The following is a 22,172-nucleotide window of genomic DNA, read 5'->3' as shown; positions in this document are numbered from 1 at the left end:
CGGTCTGTGCCACGAGCAGCACGGCGACTGCTCACCTCCCTCCCCTCGCAGAGGGGTCAAGATGCCTTAGGAAGAGGACCCGTTCCCTTCCTTGAAACAAAAGGCAGCAAAAATGATATAATAAAATGTCGTTACTTGGTTAGACAAAGCATTCAGCTGAAATATGTGAACAGCAACATATCTGGACATGCTTCTAGTGCCTCATAAGAACTACGGTCTGGGGACCTCACGTCTGGTTTCCTTCCCAGGGCTCAATGGCTGGAAGAGTTTTTTCTCAGGCTAGAGCACTTGGCCCCCGCTGTCCCCAAAAGGATAGAGGGAGCAGGGGTGGCAGGGGGTGTCTCGGACCATGGGGCGGCATGGGAGACAACACAGTGCTGCCAGGAAGCCCAGCTCATTAACGAAGAATTGGGTTATTAACCGGCAGAGCAGCCACTCGTCTCAGCACGGCAGCAAGGTAGAGCCTGAGCTCCACCGACAGCAGGAAAATAATTCTTCACAGTAGTTTGGGTTTTTTTTTATCTAATGTAACAGCCCAACCCCAGTTTTCCATCAAAACCACCTTAGATATGTTATCTTTGTGGCAGCCATACTTAAAAGAAAGTCTTGAAGAAAATTGTTCCATTTGCAAATTTTATCTAAATCACTTGGTTCAGGTAGCAAAAGGAACTTCTGCACCACAGGAGACTGCTTGTGGCTCTCTCCTCTTGGAAATTACGGGTGCAAAGTTATCTACCAACATGCCTTTTTAGTGACTCGCTCAGGAGAAACATCAAGAGACTGTTGACCAGACCAGCATCTTAAAATAAAAAACAGAGTAAAACATTCAGCCATGCCTCTGTGGGAAAGAGGCCTCCACCACACCTTCTCTGCTAAACAAAACTAAACTCTCACTGTTCACTCTTTGCTGGAAATTATAAAGTGAAAATTCAGTCTTCTGGAGAGATCTGGCATGTATCTTAGGCACTGTTGAAATCGCACAGGTTAAGTGAGGTGTAAGTGATGCATATACCCTGCCTGGTCCTCTGCCCCAGGCTGAATTTCACCGTTCGGGATAATTTCTGCAGAGCTCGACTGTGTCTTACAAGGAGCGGAGTTCTCTGAGCATTCATTGACTTAGCTCTTAACAATGTCAGTTTGCTCTTCTTTTATCTACTCTGCTTTGAGCCTCTAGTTTATTTTCCTCCGTCTGCATGAAAGCTAAGCCCTTGAGCTGTTCCTTTCGTCCTATTTTACCTCTCCAGATAAAAGAGGACTGTTTGCGTTTTGTGTGCCAAGCAGTCTGTGGGAAAATGGATGCTACCGTGTGACGGGGCTAAGGCTTCACCCCCACTTTGGAAGTGACACAAAAGTCAACATCACACTTGTGATAAACAGTGCAGAAGGTACTGCGGCTTTCCACTGGCATTATCCATCACTGCAGTGAATGCAGATGGTTGGTAGCCCAGAAGAATGACTGTGGTCTGAAACAAAAGAGCTTTATAAATTAGCTCTTGAAGGTTTTTCTGCAAAAAGAGCCTTGTTCCTTTTCCCTGATATTTAAGGATGATTCAGAGGGTGTCATAAATAAAAACCTACTTGTTTTTTCACATGGAAAGTTCAGACTTTTCTCTAGGAGAAACTGTGTCTAGAGAAGTAACAGAAATGTGACATTACAAGAATCAAAAACCTGAAAACAAGGAATTCAGAGGTAATGGGATTTTTTAAGTGAACCATTTTAAGTTCAGGGTTTTGTCTGCGTTTGTTAGCCTGTGTATTTCCAGTGATTGATGAGCCCAGGAGAAGACAGGGCTGTATCAGCCATCCACACTCCTGTCACTTTAGCAAACTGGTTAACCCTCTCAGGAGGCATTTGCCAGGACCTCCCCACTTCTGAGACTCCCCCTGGCAAAACTGGATGAAAACCCAATTCCTGAAGTTTACCAAGTGGAAAATAAACAACACCCCCTCACCTCTGAATAAACTGCTAACATCTCCAACCCCCTGCAAAAATCTCCTAGGAACACTGACAGGAGGCTTTCAGGGATGGTTCAAGTAATGCACAATGCTATTAAAAAAAGAGCAGAATTTTGGGGGGAGAGTGTTTTATGAGACCCTTTTAATTATGGAAACAGGAATGCCATCTAGGATTAGAATATGTTTTCATACAGTAAAGTGCTGTTGTTCCCACTTCCCAGGGCCGTGTGAATTTTGGTCCTACGTGTGAGAGTCATGCATACTATGGGGAACTGCCTGGGCTTCTTTACTGTGTCACTGGAAAAAAACTGAAGTTTTTCTGAGTAACCCTTATCAGCCTCCCTACTGCCTTTGAGCCAGCCTGTGGCCTGAACTGCACAATCTACAGTAGCTGAAGGAGAGGTAAGAAGCTCCCACCAAGCAGCTGAGCAGCTTTGCTGGAGGATGCTCGTTGCGCCTGTCCTCCTGCCTCCTCCCCTGGATGCGGATGGGCAGAGATTTGCCTTAATCTCAGATTCCCTCTGGGAGGAGAAAAGGTGAATGCTTGTTTAAAAGTCATAGGAAAGTGCGAAGCGAGTTGAATAATCGGGACGCTGGGATATACTTCATTGTGAAGAGCAATGAGCCAGGACCAAGAAAAGAAAAATATAGGCTAAGTGTCAGAAAGAAGACTCAGATGTTAAATTACAGTGCTGTCCCACTTCTTGATCAACTTGAAGTCCTCTAGAGAGTTTTTGAAGGAAAAGATTAAAAATATAAAGGGAGAAATGATACTGCATTGGCACAGCAAGACCTATTAATGAGTCTGAACGATGTCCTGCTATTTTAAAAGCACTTCACGCAGGTCACACTTAGCTAAAAAATGTGATACTGATGCCTCATGTCAACTCAGCAGTTTCAAAACCACATTGCTCAACATATCTCACAGCTGGTCTCCTCTCAGGGTAGAGTAGGGCTGCTCTAAGATGTTGTCTGTCATTTGTCCTCTTGACAAGCAAGTTGTGCAGTGATGCCCTCCACCTTCCTCGATTAATTTTTAAAGGACTAAATGCAGTGAAAGAATGGGACCCTCAGAAACATGAAAACTTTGACCTCCTCCGAAACTGCAGCATGGCCCGGTAATAGCCTGAGTTGCTGCTGTAGCAAGTGCCCTACAAACAGTGTTATCGAGAGAGAAGGAAAGAGCCCAGGCAAAGACCCGGGCCCATGATGCAGAGCAGAGAGAACCAGGGATAAAGCCTACGATGAAACGGTTACTCTTTCATTATCAGGGCCGTGCAGCTCACAGCTGGAGAAGCAGAGAAGATTTGCGGCAGGAGATGTGTCTGGGGAATCTTCATGGACTGGTTTGCAGAAGAGGGAAGGAGTCACTCCTGACAAGGAGAAGGGGCATATGCATGAGTATTCAGAGGTGATACAGAAGAGTAGCTATATTTTTTCCTATTTTGTACGTAATCTCTGTTTTACAACAAATGAAGATTACATGACAGTTCCAGCTGTTTGAACAAAACAAACCTGGAACACATATTTGCCTGTGCCCATAGCTTGAACTGAGGAAATGTGATGTACACATCAGTGATCCCGTCATCAAAAAGGACAGGAATTTTGTGCCAAGGCACTCAGAAAAAGCAATAGAGAGAAGAAAACACGGACAGAGGAAAGGGATCTGGGAAAGCTCAAAATGCCAGCAATTACTAGAGCTGTGCACGTGTCTCAGCAGGTCAGCTAGCCTGGGGAGTGTAGGACTCTTGCCAAAGGGCTATCAATGAGACCCTTTGGTCAACATGACTGCTTAACATTACTTCTGCACCTATCACATTTCTGCACATTTAATTTGTTACCAAATTGCTTTTTCTTTCTGTAAAAAGAAAAAGCACCCCCTGATCTTTATTTATTGAGACGAGCTTTAGATATGGGCTTATAGAGAGTCCACCAGTAAGGTATATGAACAAGTCATCTAAGCAAATGTAATGTGATTTGTTCTCGTTTTCATTATTCTTTGTCTAACACAGTGAATCAATGTTTACTTACAAGCATGCTTTCACTCTAAATGACCCATGCAAGCTCACTGAGGTTGAATGAGGCCAGAGTTGAAAAAAAAAATAGAAATTCAGTCATGCACTAAGCATCGATAACAGTACAGACCTTAAATTGCAAAGCTTTTGGAACAAAAAAACTGGCAGTTGGAAAAGGCACACTGGTCCTATTCTTCCAGGTTTCCCCAAAAGTCCTTTACAGATCGTCTCTGATGTCTTTAATGCATCTACTCTTGTCAGATCAAGCAGTATAATGACTTAGCAACACTCCCCTCAACACCAACATTTGGCAAAGATTGATAACTTGCTGGTGCGCTGGGGTAGGCAGGATTGGGAAAAGAGGAGCAGATGTAAAAAGACACATAGATTTTTCTTTGTGAAATTGGAGGCTCAGAAATACGCAAGTCCTGATGGTGATAAAGAGCAAAACATCACCCTGCAACACCAGCTTCTCCTCACAGTCAGCAAAGTGATGTTCCCAGTAAGTCTGGGTGCTCGCTGCTGAAATGCCGAGTTGCTTACTCTGTGGTACCTGTATTTCTAGATGCAAGACCACTATTCATGAGAAGATAATGCAGAGCTGGTTGAAGTCATAGAAGTAAAATTTCAGAAAAAAAATGCCAAAGTGTCAGACTGAGCAGTTTAAAAGCAAATAGATTTGCTGCCATAAACTGAAAAACATAAATACACCTCTATGTACTAAACGATCCTCAATACCTATGAATGGTAGCTTGGGAGCAGTCGGTAGCTTGTTCTGCTTGGGCACACAGGGGTGCGAGGGGGAATAATGCCGTCCCTTATGCACCTTCAGGAATGCTGGCCAGGTTAATGCCATTTCCACCACTCCTTGCATGGTGTGTACGTGGTCACGCCAGTTGTGCTGACCAACTTGATGGGATGTGCAACAGGTAGTCCCTGGTCAAGGCCGAGGCAGCTGAAGGAAAAGCCTCTCCTGAGGACTAACTGTTAAGGTGCCTCTGGGGAGCAATGGCCCAGGGTGTTTGTAAGCTCTATGCAGGTTTGTGCAGAAGCAGTCCTGTCCTCTTCTCTGCTCCTCAGACTGTGTCTAGCTCAGTACCAGAGCTTCACTGCGATCGTATGATAAACAAGAGCGTAGCAGGCAGCACTATCTTTCATAAAGCTTCAGTGAATCTGGCTCAATTAAAGTCTCCTAAGTCTTCAAGCTTAAAGCCAGATGAATGTCCAAAAGCCAAATACCTAAGCTGCTCTCACCTCAAGTGACCTGTGGTTAATTAGCAATCTAAGTGGATAGTTTAACTAAAGTTTTGGAAATGGTTTGGGAAGGAGAGTGGTGGAAGATTAGTATTAAATATATTTAACAACAAATATGGCCAGCATTAAACATAAACTGATTTAAAAAGACAAGTGCAGACAGTATTCGGAGAAGTTTTATCAGTGATACTCTTTCTCCTTGACTCTGCTTTCCTGGCTGTCAACATTTCAAAGGAGCAGTTCACAGGTGGTTTTTGAGTAACTTTAACACAGCCCATTTATGCCAAAATGCAAACCACTCTTGGTGAGCAGACTTTGGCCTTTAACTGTTTATCCATTGTTTCTCCACATATTTACCTGCCAAATTATCCACCCTAATTACTTCATCTTGGGTCTCTTAGGTTCAGAATTAGGCCCAGAGAGAACAGATAAACTGAACAGAAATCTTTATGCTTGCTTGGAGTCAAAAAAAAGCACATCTGACATCACAACGCAATTATCCTTAACTTGTTCATTGACTTCTGGCAGCCTCTACCCTGTCACCCACATTTATAATTAAGGATTGAATCACCACTGAGGGAAGCTAATGGCATCCATCATTCCCAGGGACCACAGTGGCCTTCAAATCTAGCCGGTCTATGGAACTATCTAATTCTGATGCAGTTCTCATCCTGCTCCATATAAACCAAGCTCATTACAAGTGCATGATGTTAATAATTTTTTTGCCAATGGCATCCACTGTTCATCAGCTTCTGCTTTTAAATACTTTTTTTAACCTCCTTTCCCTTTAGTGTGTCCCTTGGAATCATTCAGATACCTGGAATCAAGGAAGGGTATAGCCATGGATCTCCTTTCCCCTTGTGAATCTCTGCCTCACAGGTTTTTTTTAAGCTGGGCACTGTTCACAGCACAGTGCAGATATAAGTCAAAGGGTTTGGGGTTTTTTTCCCTATTCAAGCATAGGGGTGTGTGTGTGTGTGTGAATATTTATTTACTACTTCAGCGGTTCCTGACAAGACAGGGGTAATTGGTATTTTGAATTAGCCATGTTAAACTTAGGAATGCTGTAAAATGGCATCAAGTTTCATGCACCTAATGTCTTTTTAATCTTCAAAGTTGATAGATAGCCCTACTCTGAAGAATGTATCTTTTCAAATCTTTAGCTGCACCGGGTATCTCTGTCTGAGCTTGTTCAGGTCAGTGCATGTGAAGTGAGCACACCTTTCTAGGAAACACCCAGTAATCTGAATTTGCTTGAAAATCTTTTAGAACTATCCAGCAATTTCAAGTCATCCCTCTTTCCTCCCTCCATGCCCCTGTCCCTCCCAGCACTGTTTCAAAACATGCACAAAAAACAGAACAAAGAAAATCATAAAAGCTCACCCCTACATTTCATCTGAATAAAATCCAGCTGGTGAATCGACTGCAGTAAAGGTTCGCTATCCAGAGTCAAGTCAAACTCAGCAGACACTTTTGGCTCCAAGGCTCCTTTGACCCACTGTTCCTGAGATACCTGAACACGCTTGATTAAAGCATCCGAAATCTGAAAGAGAGTATCAGGCTTATAACGAAATGGCAGATGCACACATTAAAAGTGACAGAACGCCTGTGAGATACAGCACAAAGAAAGCAGAAATATGACAGCACAACAGCTGAGATGGGATCTGGTCGTTTTGGGGTGAGGTCCATTTATGTTGCATCCTTTCATCCTGTCTTTTCAAAACAAATCTCATCCTAGGGTAGGAAAGTAAAAATCTCATTTATGAAGCCTGTTAAGAAGATGTTACATATCATGCCTCTGAATGCCACCTATACTTCTGCACTCTGTTCTCTGACCTGCACAGTTTTGCTCTCCTGTTTAAAAAGCAGTTGCACAAAGAGAGGTTTAAATGTTAGAGCATCTCTCTGTTCAGCAGAGATGATTCAGTGGATGAAAGCTGAAAGGAATAAAAAAATCAAATGGGAAGAAAGGTGTGTATTTCTCACAGTGAGGGTGCTAAGTTGTCAGATTTTTGAAGAATATGATGGATTTTCTATCATTACATCAGAACTGAATTTCATTTTTAAAGTGTTACTCTAGCTCAGCCCACAGACAATTAGGCCAAAAGTCAGACTAAGATGATTGCAATGGACTCTTCCAAAAGTGAAATCCTGGCTCTGTGGATGGAAATCAATGAACTCAGCTGTCCCTGAGTTCAGTGAAGCTGCCATTCGGATATCTGGAGTCCCTCCCAGTGAGCTTCCTGGAAGTCACAGGGAGCAGAATTTTCTTCTGGATAGGTCAGAGAGAGTTTTTCTTTACTGCAGGAGTTCAGATACCTTTTCTCATTGCTGTTACTGGAAGACACTCCTGTCTAAGCGCCTGCATCAACAGCTCCTAATCAGTCTGTGCAGTAAGTGGAGGAGCATCTCATAGCCTTCCTATGACCTTGGAGTCACTTACTGGGATATTGGATCCCTTGGCTGTGTTTCAGTGTCCTGGCTGAGTAGTAGTTGCTCTAAGTAATGCAGTGCCTCAGTGTTTGCTGGTTGCCTTGAAAGCATCATTAGATAAACCAGGAAAGGGTAAAAACAGAAGTATTTTTTAATAAAAGGTGACTGCAAAGAATGAAGCCACAAAGGTTACAGGAACTAGATGATCTTTAAGGTCCCTTCCAACCCAAACCATTCTGTGATTGTATGAAAAGCAAGCTGAAATGAAAGCAAAGGATGTATCTAGCTAGCATCTAGATAAGACCTAAAGGTTTCATTTGTCCTGCAGTATCCAACTGACAGCCTGCTAAAACCTGTGTAGTCTTGAGATTAATAAACACCACGCATTCCCCACTCTCGCTTGAGACCAGACGTGACAGTAACAATCAATCTGGAGTGCTAATAGATTTAAGTTGGCTAATTCTTATCCTGTTTTTTAGGGATGCTGTGACAGCCCCCTGATACTCATGCATTCATGTGTGCATCGTGCCCTGTTCAGCTGACAGCCACGTGCAGATCATTTTGTTTGATGTGCCTTTCTTCTTAGGCAATTAATAAGGCAACAAAACTAATAGGGCAAAATAAAATAATTAATAAAAATAATAGAATTAATTAGGCAAAAGTTTTAATTGGATAATAAAACTGTTATGTTTTACCTCATCAGTAGACACTTTCACTGCTTGTACTTAAGAAACAATATCCTGCAAATTAAGGCAATTGTTGGCTAGGCCATATTTTGCAAAGACGGGGTACCTGGATCCTCCAGCTACAAGTCTTGTAGCCCCTGTAAGGTGCAACAACCCCAGTGATGCAAAGCTACACACAGGCTCTTAAGGCTGGATTTCCTCACAGGGGAGATGTGGAAAGGACTCTTTCACATGAGAAAGAGTAATGCAAAGGGGAGAAGCAAAGAGGGGCAGAAGTACTACTCTGGTGAGTCATAGACCTTTCCAAATTGACCAGAGAGCTCTGTGAAGCCCTGTGTTGGTTTTCTCAGAGGAGAATAAAATAATATTCTGCAGAAAGTTATCATTACCTGCATAGCACCTCTCTTTCAGCCCAGAAGGAAGGGCTGGCAAGAGGAAAGATGTCAGCAATCAGGGAAGTGGTGTGACCGCTAACTCCACACCTCGGTCAGAGTGCGGCTGTTCAAAGCCGTCCCTTCGCTGGGACGTTCATGCAGTCACCAGACTATCATCTGAGCTTTTAGACAGTACTAACAGGAGGTAAGGTGAACCTGCCTCGAAGGTGGGAGAGGCTAATTAGCAAAGCTACCCGGTTTTAGATTTAACATTGATGTCTTGTCTTTTTTTCCCCCCAGAACATCAGAAAGAAAAATACCTGTAAAAACCCAGAGGGATCATTTTCTTTGATAACTTCTAGGCAGTACTCCATAAGCCCTGTTGACTGGCGTAGCTTCAGTGTACAGTGATTTATCTGGTCCCAAACAACCTGGAAAACAAGCATCAGTACAGTTCTGATGACTGCCTCAGCTTACAGTGAATTGTGTAAGATTATTTCAGAAGAGACAACAAATGGAAAAGTGTGTTAAAGCTATGCTTAATTTAGCTGCCATATGGCCATTGCCATATCTCCATCAGCTACACTCACTTGCTCTGTATTGTAAATACCGATAATTAGCTTGGCAAAATGTTGTGCACAGGGAATCTCAATTTTCAGAGCAGATTAATTGCTCAAAGATCAGACTTGCTTGGGGCAGAAAGAGCACAGAACATGTTTCTGCATTTGCCGTATTCACATTTACAATCACACTTTCACTAAAATCTGAGCTTTTAAAAAATCCTTCACTTCAAAAGGCAAATATTATAGAGGATAACTGCAGGAGTGGTTTCTTGCAGATTATACTCTACCATGCTCTTCACAGCTCACCACTGATCCTGCTCTGCTTAAGAATGCATTGCTGGGATTAAGAAATAAAAAAGCTGCATCTTGTTTTTCCACATTTTGGACTTGATTCTGCTGCCACAAGGCTGTAGACTAGGCTGAATAGCACTGTGTTTGATAGCACAACTCCTGAGGTACAACAGCCTAACAGGAATAAACTGCAGGATTAGCTGTGCTGTTAGCAGTTGTGTCCTAAGTATTGGTTCTTGTTAAGCATGGCGGGGGGGATGTTAAATGCTGATCTCAGGTAGATTTTATTCATTGTTTGCCATAGGTATTTCACTTCAATTTTTCCTTCTGTCTTAGGTACTATTAATGTTACTGGCACTATAATATCTCAAAATCACATATGCAGTTCAACATTTCAAGAAATGTATCTTTTTAAATATTTCTTGACTGCCACTTTCTTGAACAATTTATAGCTTTCTTCTCCCCACCTCCCTTTACTGCATTTCTTTAGTATCTTTTGAGTAGCACATGGATTTCTGGAGGTGGTTTGCCCGAATTTCAAAGGTTTGAAGAGACACCAAAATCCCAGCCTTTTACCTGGGCAGAAGGTCCCAGAATTGAAACCACACACAGGTTTCACTGATAAGCACCTCTCAAAAGACAGCCCAAAACCATCAGATAAATAAAGGCTGGTGGCCTGATTCAACAAACTGCTGAATTATATGCCTCATTTTAAGTGTATAAGCACAGTTCCACTAAACTGCTGAACTGGAACCTGCGAAAGGACTTCAGGATTTGGTCACGAGGAATCTTCATGGTGTAAAGGGCTGGGGACTTGACAAAATGCACAGTAACACAGGTATCAGCAGCAGCCGTGCTCAGCTGATGAGAGCTGTGCTCACCTTCAGCTTGTGCTCACGTTCTTTGGTCACCTTTGTGAGCAGTTTTGCCTTCTGTCGTGTTAACGCATCAACCAAGGCATCACACTGAGCGACAAGGCAGGCTTCATAATCCAACCCGTTCTCCTAGAAGAAGGTGAGAGTCATACTCATCAAAGAAAGCATACTTTACAGCTTAAGCTATTGCTCATTCTTACCTGTTTTTCTATTCAGAAAAGATTTCCTTTCAAGACCTCGGCATTTCTGTGCCTTTCTGATTTCATTATAGCTGTGCCAGTAATAGCTGCATGCTATAAAATGAAACAGAAAGTTGCTGTGCCACAAATGGGCTTATTTAAAACCTTGATTTACTGGCACTTTCCGGACAACAGATGTAGTACAACATAATATAAAAGCTAAACCTAACATACACAGTGCATACATATACATAAGAGCATTCAGCCCCATTCTGGTTTAATTACCCCACTGTAGCAACTTTGAAATCACTGGCTCTACACCATGGCAATTAGAACAGAATTATGGACCAGAATCTAGTCTACAGGCTTATTACAAGGAAATTAATCAGGTACAAAGCCCTGAGATTTGTGTATTGCGTCAAGTACTTTTTAAAAAATAGCTAGCACTTGGCAGTGGAGACATGTATTTGATTAGCTTTAAAAAAACAAAAAAAACATGGCAGTTTTTTATTTGCATTGTGGTAAAACTCTCTGCTAGGCAAAGGCCAGCATCTGAGGTATACAACACTGAGCCTTGCGTAGGGCCTGGGTATCACTTCGCATTACCAATGAGGTAGGACAAACCATGCTACCACAGAATCCCACGCAGCTGTAGAAACCCGGGCAGATGGTACTACAAGATCCTGGGGACAGCTTGCTCTGGCCATAGAACTGATGCTGTAGCACCCATTCAGAGGGACGCTCTCCCTTGCTTCCTCTTCTCATGAGACTAGAAGAAGAGGAAAGCTTTCAAGCTCCTCTTTTGAGGACATGTTCAGTTGTCCTGTCAGCTTTCCTCCCAAATACCCCAATTTAAAAAAAAAAAAAAAGCGCAGCATTAAATGTGAGAAGATTTTAAACAAGTGCTGAAGAAGAAGCATCTTTGTGGTAAGCCCCTAACTCATTCCTATCTCTTAGCTCTTTTGTTTATGTTTTTCTCTTCTTTTCTGTTCATTTGCTTTGTCTTCATTCTTTTGAGACTAAAATTTTCAGCACTGTATCCCCTTCCCTCACTGCAATCCACCCATCCCTTTCTCCAGCTGAGGGATGCAGGGTCACCCTTCCCCGAAAGGCCCCCACTGCAGTCCTAGACCTGTCAGCAAGATGTGGGGGGGAGAGACACCGAACAGCCCAGTTACTCTTCTCAGGTTTGTCTTAGACTGTTCCTGTTTGCATCTCTCCCTCCTCGGCTTATATCACACCCGACTCCCCCTTAAGCTGGTTTCCATCCAGCTACTCTTGAAGGGCTGGTTTGTGTACAGAGCCTGAATCAGTTGATGGCTATAGCGCATCATTTCTCTCCTCATTTTCTGTTCACGTGTCAAACAGGGTGTTTGGCGATATGCCTCTTTCAAGCGAGAAAGGATTAAATTGTTACAGCAGATGGGAAAATGTGAAAATCAGATAGTGACAGCAACAAGGAGGAGCAAGGAAGCAACAGGGGCAATGAGGAACAGGCAGTTTCCGAAAAGAAGAGACCAAGAGATTTAAAAGTGACCTCAGAAAGGAGAAGGGAAGGAAAAAAGAGGGGGAAACAACAGATCTGCAAAGCAGGGAAAAGAAAAGTAGATTATAAATTTGCAAAGTGCCCCAGGCTAGAGAAAAGCACAGCTCCTGGTAACTGTGGCAAACTCAGCGAGGAGACAAAGAGTGCAGATGGCTGTCTGGTATGCTGTGCATTGAGACAGGATAATAAAACGTACATATTGCTCACTCCTTTGTATAAACGTACATTTTAAAGACATTTTTGCTGAGGGGTAAATATCTGTATGTGTGTGTGGCAACCACCATAAGACTTCTATTAGAAATAACCTGCCCTGAGATACATGGTTCTCAGTATGAATCTACACACAAAGGCTACATCTATTCCCTGCCAAACAGTCCAAGAACTGTTTTTTCGGTCCAGATGCCAAAAGGCACAGACCAGCTCACGGCACATCTAAACTCTTCTCCCTCAAATAGCGTGGCTGTACCAAACCTGCCTACCAGGAGTATTCCCTGGTATGTGCTATCATCAAATGCTGCTTGAGCATCACCTGGGAAGAGTGCAATTTGTCATGGGAGAAAACCATGCCAGGGAGCTCATTAAGGGTTAAAGTGTGGGGGTGATCGCCTCAGAGCTGTGCCCCAGCCTTCTACTTTTACTTAGGAATACATATGCAGTGGATTAGTCCTGCTGTTTTGGTTTGCTGAGATTTGATGTCCTCACTCAGACTCACGACGGAGACAGGGTCAACATGTGAGGGTCAGATTCAGCTTTGTGCCCAGACATGCCTAAATGTTAGAGGGTGACTGCTGGATACAATTTCCTCTTCTGAGTTCTCCTCTAGCATTTTAAGCAATGAGCAGCATCAAAAAAATGGCTTGGTCTTTTGATCTAATTGTAGCAGCTCCCTTATGCAGAGCAATTTGGCAGTGATTTTGTTGAAACACATTAAAGGATTTGACAGCATAGTCATAAATAGTTGTAATAGGCCACCTTTAGGTTTCAGGAGGGAAAACTACATTTTTAATGGAGCTAGGTGACTCAAGAAAAGATTGGTGATGATAGACTACTGTTTTGGATGAGTTATCCCATCCTAAAATAGCTGTTCATACCCATAGGAAGAATTGCTCTCTAGAGGTGTCTCTTGTCCTTGGACAAGGAAAGAAGCCTAAATGACTGGGTTAGATGAGCTACATAACTTTTAAATAGGTAAAGTCAGCTGAGAGAAACCTCACGCTGTGTCCAAAACACGGCACATGACAGGTGCCGGTCGGTGGCTTCGCACTCATTTTTTTCAGTTAGATGTGCTTTTTTTTACCAGTTTCTCAGTCTTGGCTTGTTCCCTTCCCCACGTGGCCACAGAAGACTGTGAGGGTGGGTAGCTACACTGCCCTGGGGCAACCTGAGAGCTTGGGCACCATTTGTGATATGAGTTCATCACCTGGAGTGTTAAGTGGAGTGTTTTAATGATTTTATGCTAAACTAAATACAGATTTTTGAACTCCTGCTTTGGCTTTCTGTTACTAACAGGCACAGGACTTGCTTGTTGATGGAAGATGAGCAAGCAGCAGAGCGGGCATATCGTAGAGCAGATGATGCATATCCCACAGAAAACCCACCGCCGCAGAGCATCGCTGCTGCGGATAACAAGTGTCCCCTCCCAGGCACCGTGCGGCTCAAACTGCGGCGGCACATTTCCAGCCACACTCTGCAGGATGAGAAGGACCTTGAGGATCATCTGACCTCCAGCACTGATGAGTCTAAATTTGGTTGAAAATGGGACTTGGTTTGTTTTGGGTTTGTGCCCTCAATTATGGCACTCACCGTGAGCCCCTTTTCTGACTATTAAAGCTGGGCAATTACAGGCATGAAAATATCTTCTGCTTCCATAAACGACCACACTGATTTAGCAGCATTTGTTTCTTCTTCTTTTTTTTCACTTCCTACAAGTACTCGAATAAGCAGGTTGACTGGATTTTGTCCAGAAACGAGTACATTTTTAGAAAATGTAAGATGAAAAACAAGTAGTAAATTCTGAATGTGTTAAAATGAGAACTTATCCTAAATGCCCAATTCAAGCAATTGCAGTCAGGAAGGAGCCCAGAAGCATGACCGATGGATTCAATCAAATACTAATCAACACAGCTCAGATGTCCAGTATTGAGTATCAGCTTCTCGCAACAAACAGCAAACAATCTAGAAGCTCAGAGGGGCTTGCAGGCATTATTTGATGAATAACTTTGCCTAGCAAATCCATTCAAGAAAGGTTAGATGATTCCAGGAAAGATGAGAATAGCAGAGGAGACAAAGTCATCAAATAAATTATTCACTCAGTTCTATTGATTACTGTATTATCAAAACAGCTAATATTCTACAGTTACCTGGATCTGCTGCAATAAATTTTTCAGCTGAACCAAAAATTCTTTAGCTTCCTTTGCTTTATCTGAAACACCATTTAAAGCCTGAGACAGCTGTGCCTGCAAGGAAAAAAAGAAGGAAAAAAAGGAAAATTTAGAGATAAAATGCAAATGTGTTTCTTACTAATCCCCGGGTTTGATGATTAATAGTGTGCTAAAAGGCTTACTTGCTGTCGCATGTGTTCTTACACGCACAGTGTTTGTGCTAGAAAAGAATAGTTAAGATTTTAATGGTAATAAGATTTAATAAAGGTGAAATATGCATGTGGGGGCAGTCAAGTATTGTGTCTGCACATTCCACTTTATTGCAGTGACTTGGTAAGTCAAAATACCTTTTTATAAGACAGCTACCCCCGTATATAAGGAGATAACAGTCTCACACTTACACAGTAGCATCTGTCATGCTGAAAAATCCCCCAGTGCTTTCCAAAATGGTACTTTTTTTTTTCACCAAAGCCTGAATTCTTTATAAATGTGGTAGATCCTACCAAACCTGAGATACACTAGGACTTCAAAGACAAATCTGCATTTTCAGACTTCATAGTAATATCCCTTTGGGGCTCCAGTTTCCCATGCTCTAACCCAACAAAAGGGTGAATATTTCTGGAAAAGCTGGAACAAACCCTTCCTCTAACTCTTGACTGGTGAGACATATGGAATACGTCTTTTCTAAGTCCACACTGAACACCTAACCTCCCCTTTCCTCAGCCAGCACCTGAGATCTCTAAACCGAACAAGAAGCTTCTCGATGGACTTCCAGGATGGGAAGGAAATGGCTGTTCTGCCCCCAGCAGACCAAGAACCGCCATGGTCTGACCGGAGCAGCCCCGGCACAACTTCCCTGGAAGTCTGACTGGAATTACAGAAACCATACTGCCCTGCTTGTCAGCCCATGGCAAGCCTGGATCCAGCATTACTTCTCCGTGCAGACATAATGCAGAGCAACCGGATAAGTCCCATCGTTGAGTGTCCTGCAGGTTAGACGCTCTCTTTGTGGGTCTACCCCTCAAGCAGACTTGGCAACTACCGATTGCTGACGTCCAGTTAATTATCCTCACCAAACGGATATGACAGCTGGCATCAGGAAATGGAAGATTAAGTATCTTTACTAACGTCAGGCTTTCAGAAGGTTGCCATCTCTTGTTTCCTTAGGACTAGAGTGTGCCTTGAGACAGAGCCTTGTATGTAGGAAGGCACAAAGATTATGAGCCTCTAAGAGGAGGCCTAATTGAAATTCAGTTAGCCACCACTCATTCTCTGCTTCCCTCTTGCTCCTGGAGGGACGTAAATTACTGCATCCCTGAAAAGGGCACAGCTCGCTTCTTCAGGCTGCCCAAGTTTTGAGCTTACCTCCTGCCTGAACATCTCCTACTCATCCTCCCCTTGTGCTCACCCGTTCGTGCAGGACAGCAAAAAGCAGACCCTGGCAGCTCCTCGTGGACACTTCACAGCCCAGCTTGGAGGCAGGCTGCCTTACACAGGCAGAGGCACTGCCTAAACCCCACACGGCTCTGTGGGAAGTGGGTACAAACCCCGACCAGGAGCTCGGACTGAATCATAGAGAAAGAAGCCACCCTAGGGTTTTTTTCCTCATATTCACACAAACCTTTTCCCTTTTAGCCCGGTTGTAGGTATTACATTAATGCTAAATTTGGAAATAAAGTATGCTTCACTACAAGTCATTTGTAACAAATGTAATGGTAAGACACATTACTGTGTAAGTTTCTCAGTATTTGAATATTTAGTATTGTCTTACACAAACTCTAGTCACTGATTCCACCAGATCAGACAATCAGGGCTTCAGATCAGCTGTCCATGGGCTGACCATGGTTGCTGGAGTTTAAAGCCCACCCTTTTTGATGGCACTTTCTGCTCCATCCACAACGCACATGTAAGCCTTTGGTTTGTCAAGCTGACGCAGGACAATGTGGAAGCGGCGTATGACCCAGTGGCTGGGAAGGAAGCGAGAAAGAAGTAGGTGGCAAAAGCATGGTATGCTCTGCCATTGACTGGCCCAACCAAATTGTCCCAGGGAGGCAAGGGCTCCTTTCTTTCAAATCAAAACCAATGTTTGGTCCCCACAGAAGTAAAACTTGCACTTTTCCAACATCTGCCCTGGCTCTCAAATCATCTCAAAGTGCATTTCACCAGATAAGAGGAGCCAAAAGCTTTATGTGGGCATCACAGCAGCCATAGAAAACTGAATCACCGCAGACGAATTGTAACCCACATATGTACCGATGGCAATTAGCACAGTCACTCCTGGCTCCCGGCACGCTCCCATCGCAAAGGGCTGCAATAGAAACTCAACGACGTCATTGTTCAAAGGGCTCGTGAGCGAATTGCCAGGTTCATTAAAACCTGTGGTTGCATTAACGCGACTGCAGCGTGAAGCTGAGGAGAAGACCCCATCTCCATTTGTGAAAGCCACTTAGAGATAATAGCCTTGTTTTTCCAAGCATTTGTAAAAGATACCTTACAAAGCAGTGGAATTTAGTCATGCACTTCCCATTAAAATCAAATGGAGCTACATGACTAAGCCCTCAGTAAACCAACCAAGCCATAAAAAATGCCCTGTACACTCAGAGTAATCTTTCGTGGTGTAGAAACATTTACTGGAAGCCAAACTGAAATGTTATAAGCTCTGTTGACTGCGACAATTAATAACTCCTGACAAACGGTATTCTACCTGGCATTATCCTTAATACCTGGTATTGCAACCAATAATGTGGATGCAGGAGATGGATACCAAGTTTCTACTTCTATCAAATACAGGAACAGGGAGATAACAAGGGTGAGTAATTAAACCCAGATGGCATGGAAGACCGATGCTTCCTTTGATTTTAGAAAATGAACCAGATAATGCCCACGTCCTTTTTCAACTGAACAGTTCATGCTCATTTAACTTGTTTTTCCTCTATCTCTCTTTAGCAGCAGATTAACTATTGATTAGATAATCTTGCCCTGGCACTGAATTCTGAAACAGGCCACATGTTTTTGGGAACACAACTCTTTAGGCCAGCAAATAAAAGCAGGCATTTGGACTCCAACACTTGCCTTCAACCGCCTGCCCGCCCTGCCCTTCAAAGACCCATCCAGCTGTGGGTTTTTTCAGAGTTTCGGTATGTATGTATATATATATGTATGTGTGTGTATATATATATAACCATTTAGAATGGGCAGAGCTGAAATGTGTCCACCATCATTCCTCATATTGGTAGGTCAAAAGGCCTACCAACTTAAATCTGACAACAGTGTTTCTGTTCTTGCTACAAAGACATAAAAGGACTTCACTTTGGCAGAAGACTTACACAGTTTTACTTAATAACCTTAAACTGCTGGTCCAGATGCACTTTGCATGTAAGTGAATATAATAAAGTCCAGCTAAGTCAGTGGATTTTCACATATTTATGCCATTGGGGCCCTGCTGTTATTTTACGCCAGTTTTAATTTCTCTGTAGGAGAAGTTACATACAGCAGCGTAATGGGGAACCTGCAGCCTTAACAGGGGCCAACCAGTCTAGTACAGCTTTCATGACAGCAGCACAGCTGAGGGGAAATGCACATTCCACGGCACAGTCTGCAGCACTGTACGGACAAGGTTATACACTCTAATTTGCCACTAGATCACTACATAAGGCCCTAACAAAGGCGAAGTCAAACAGTTCAAACAAAAGGCTGATACAGAAGTGGAATGGAAACGGATCCTGAAGCTGAAGGTGGGCAGGGCCTCTGGAAAAGCAGGTCTACAGTCAGTAGAAAAAATGTTTGAAGTTTGCTGTTGTGGGATGAAACTGTGTCCTGAGAGGTGGGGAAATGGCTCTGGCAGCCCTTCTTAGGTGAAGAATACCAGCCACCGGCCTTAGAAGGAGATAAGCAGGTGCTTATCAGCTGATGGTGAACAACTGTCAGTCTGTCAGGCTAAGAACACTTACAGACAAGCCCTTCCAGCTGCTTCTACCAGCTACGCCTGGAGCATCTGGAGAGAACACATAAACCTTGCACTACGTTTGGCATGCCACTCAATGTAAGTAATCTATGGATTGGCCAAAGTAACTACAGGTACTAGACTTGTAGAAATTACTGTATATGAGAACTATTTCTACGCAGAACTATCTAATTCCAAAACAATTTATCTGAACGAATGGGAGCTGATGATTTAGGCTGTCTGGCTATCTGGTTCCATTATATTTCTTTTCTGCCAAGCGCATTGTTCTGGGAAAAATAATATTGACAACAGCACAATTTTAGAGTCCCCAAATTAGTTAATTTTGAGTATTTTTTTCTTTCATTACAATTTTTGCATTGATTGAGTGTGTAAATCAAGAGAAAAATCATATTCTGTGACACCTTATTCCCAGAAAAAAATGCAGTAAAAATACAAACCACCTGGGTATTGTTTGTCTTTTGACAATACTTGACAGTAGGAAAGAGAGAAACTGACTGACTCTGAACTTTGATTACAGCGGAGTTTATCACATTGTTCAAAAAGGCATCAGTTTTAACTCAAAGTAGACCGTAATACAGCACAAGCTGGTGTCTCACGCTCTCCAAAACATCAGCCACACTTGAACAGTGAACTCAGTCCCTGCTCATTAAAATAATTCTGCTCCCAAGAGGATTCTGCCATTGGCATAAGCAGCAATAGCTGCGAATTTGCAGTCTGCTCCTTCTGGGCCAAGAGAACTTCTCCTCTGCACAAATACGTTAGGGAGGAGATGGCTGAGCCCTTGGCAGAGCATTCAAACCAAAACACGGACTGAAAAAGTTTGTCTTTCTCAGATGGATGCCCCCAAGGGGCATCTTTTTTGAATCTTAAAATCAAAAGTCAATTTTTTGCCTTGCCAAATGTCTTGGCCTAGCTTGTGCTCAACCACTCCATGGCTGAGGGGTGATGAGACCAGTTTGGATTTTGACCTCTCCGACAGTGTCTGAAAGGCTCTCTCTGTGCTTCCCTTGCTGCTAACTGCAGCAGAGAGCGGGAAGAAGGGAACCCTGTGGCCAGTGCTCTTTGCTCAGCTTGGGGGGAAGTCCTTTCCCCCAGTATGGTGGGAAGCTCCGGAGGACTGTTCTCACCACTCAGGCATTAAAGTCCCCTCCGTACATTCATATGTATTAACTAATCATTTTTCCAGGGTCCACTGTTCTTAGCAAGAAAGAGCTAACTTCACACACTCGTTCAACTTCCAAGGTCATGTCTTGCTCTTTATTCAAATGGTTGCAAAGTCTTATTTTTAACAAGGAGAGCACGGCCAAGTGAGCCAGCAGCTCTACCAGACCTCGGTGACCCCCCTGTGCAGCTATGCGGCTGGCTCCGATGTCCCCCGGGGGCTCCAGGGAGGGCTACAGAGCATCGCTTGCAGGGTAGCCTGAATCGGACCGTGACATTACGTGAATCAGAAAAAGCTTTACTTATCCCCAGACCCCATCCATCCTACAATTCCTTACTCATCGTTGTGTCATGAAGGTCCCTCCAGCCATTGCTCCTGGCCTCTTCGGGAACTGAGTGGGAGGGGAGACCTCTTTGAGGGCCAGGAGACAACACAAGGTCCCAGGATCCTCCTTACCATGCTCGCCTGTCTAAAACCCTCGGGTGGCTCTGGGCCACTCTCCCCCATTGACACGTGGGGGACACGTGGGGGTGGGAAATGGTTGTGGCAGCTTGCACTGGGCGAAAGGGAGGTGGTGAAGGGATGGAATGACCACCCCGTCTCTTCGCAGGCACCCACGCGAGGACGGGATGGCCAAAGGCCCTGTGGAAGGCGAACGAGTTAGCGAGACGGACTCGCTAATTCCAGGTGTCTGCCTGAGGCCTGGCAGAGCCTGAGATTTGCTGGCTAAGGTGGGGCCAACGCGGGAGGGAGCCTGAGGGTCTTCTAACCCCGAGCAGAGGCTGCGGGGTCGCCGGGCAGTCGGGAAGGGCCCGGTGAGCAAAGCGCCAAGGAGAAAAAAGCCTGGGAGGATGATGGACGTGAAGTAGCCCCCCGTCCCACGGCCTCCAGCCCAACGCCGGGCCGCTGGGCCCAAGAAACCCCCGGGGCCGAGCGTCGCCCCGGCTCCTCCCGGCCGGCCGAGGGGACTGACTCACCTTGTGCTGCTTCCACATGGCGCCCAGGGCCTTCACCTCATGCTTGCCGTGCTTGCCCTCCTCCAGGCACTGGTAGCAGACGGGGCTGCGGCAGCTCACGCAGTACATGCTGTAGTTCTCCAGGTCGTGCTCGGCGCACGTCGGTACCTTCCGGCCGCCGCCGCCTCCCGCCCCTTTCCCGCCATCGCCGCCGCCGGGGGCGCCCGGCTGTCCGGGCGGCGGGACCAGGCGGTGCTTGGCGAAGGGCCCGCGGGCCGGGTGGCAGCGGAGCTGGCAGGCGGCACAGTACAGCACCTCGCACTGCTCGCACAGCACCGCGGCCGGCTCGGCCGGGCTGCGGTCGCAGAGCTGGCACTTGGCGGCGGTGGCGGCGGCGGCGCGGCCCTGCTGGTAGCGCTGCACGATGGCCTCCAGCAAGCGGTTGCGCTGGAAGCCGCGGAGGCCGCGCTGGTCCAGGGAAGCGCTCCGGTGGCACTGCGGGCAGGTGAGGGAGGAGCTGGCGGGGCCGGCGCCCCTCGGAGCCGCCGCCGCCGCCGCTCCCGGGGGTGCCGGCACCAGCGGCAGCACCCGCACGCCGTTGGGGGACTTCAGGCTGGGGGTGTAGGAGCCGTAGCCGCTGTCGGTCTCGCTGTGCAGGCTCAGCTTGTCGGCGTGGTCCCCGCCGCCGCCGCCGCCGCCGCCCGCCGCGCACTCCGAGTCCGGGCAGGCGGCGGAGCCCGCGGCGGCTCCCGGCCCCGGTGCGGCGGCGGCGGCTGCGGCGGGCGGCGGGGGTCCCCGCGGGTGGAGCAGGGGCGGCAGGTGCTGCTCGCTCTCGGGGGTCTGCACGGCGATGGTGCGGGGCGCAGGGCAGGCAGACATTGTGCGAGCAGGGCAGGATGATGGGCTCCCGGAAGAGCGAACCGCACACCGGGCACTTCAGCTCCTCTTCCATGGCCGCGGCGCGGGGCTTTGTGTGAGGGGAGCGGGCGGGCTCAGGCGGGAGCTGCGGGGTGGCCGCCGGCTCCCCCCATCCCCCCGCGCCGCCCGCCGCCGCCGGCTTCGCCTCAGGGCGCCGGGGAGAGGCCGGGAGGGCGGAGGGCCCCGCTCCCGCCGGTTCAGCACCCGCCGGGGCTAGACAGCTCCGGCCGGGGCCGGGGCCGGGGCCGGGGCCGGGGCCGGGGCCGGAGGGGCCGGGCCCGGAGGGGCCGCCCGGAGGCTGTTCGGGGCGAGGGAAGGGCTCCCTCAGGCCGGTGGCTCGGGCAGGGAGCGCGGTGGGGCTGTTTTAACGTTGGTGGCATAGAGTAATAATATATGGGGAAGGGAGGCGGGGGGAGGAGGGAGGGCAGGAGTGGGAAGGGGCGGGAGGAGCCCTCGCCAGCAAATAAGTGGTCGCTCTCTCTACGGCTGGGGACGGCGAAAACATTTTTTTAAAGGCTCTCCGTACAGCGATGTCTTTATAGGTTTAAATAAAGCCATTGTTTGGGGAGCGGATTGAAGGCAGGCGGGGTTTCGTCATCCCTTGTAGCCCTCTCCCCCC

At 46.0% G+C, this 22,172-nt stretch overlaps 1 protein-coding gene across 1 annotated transcript in view; it reads right to left on the bottom strand.

Annotated features, from left to right (window-relative positions):
* Window positions 1-21,909, bottom strand: part of TRIM67 (tripartite motif containing 67) — a 37,228-nt gene extending 15,319 nt beyond the window's left edge. The window contains 6 exon segments of the mRNA XM_030036028.1: window positions 6,609-6,768; window positions 9,039-9,149; window positions 10,454-10,576; window positions 14,533-14,628; window positions 20,657-21,493; window positions 21,495-21,909. Coding sequence (XP_029891888.1) covers window positions 6,609-6,768; window positions 9,039-9,149; window positions 10,454-10,576; window positions 14,533-14,628; window positions 20,657-21,493; window positions 21,495-21,587 — 1,420 coding nt within the window. The 5' untranslated portion in view covers window positions 21,588-21,909.
* Window positions 21,910-22,172: the final 263 nt, after the last annotated feature.

Source organism: Aquila chrysaetos, chromosome 13 (genome assembly GCF_900496995.4).
Source record: "Aquila chrysaetos chrysaetos chromosome 13, bAquChr1.4, whole genome shotgun sequence".
Classification (NCBI taxonomy): domain Eukaryota; kingdom Metazoa; phylum Chordata; class Aves; order Accipitriformes; family Accipitridae; genus Aquila; species Aquila chrysaetos.
This window is presented reverse-complemented; position numbering and strand designations above follow the sequence as displayed.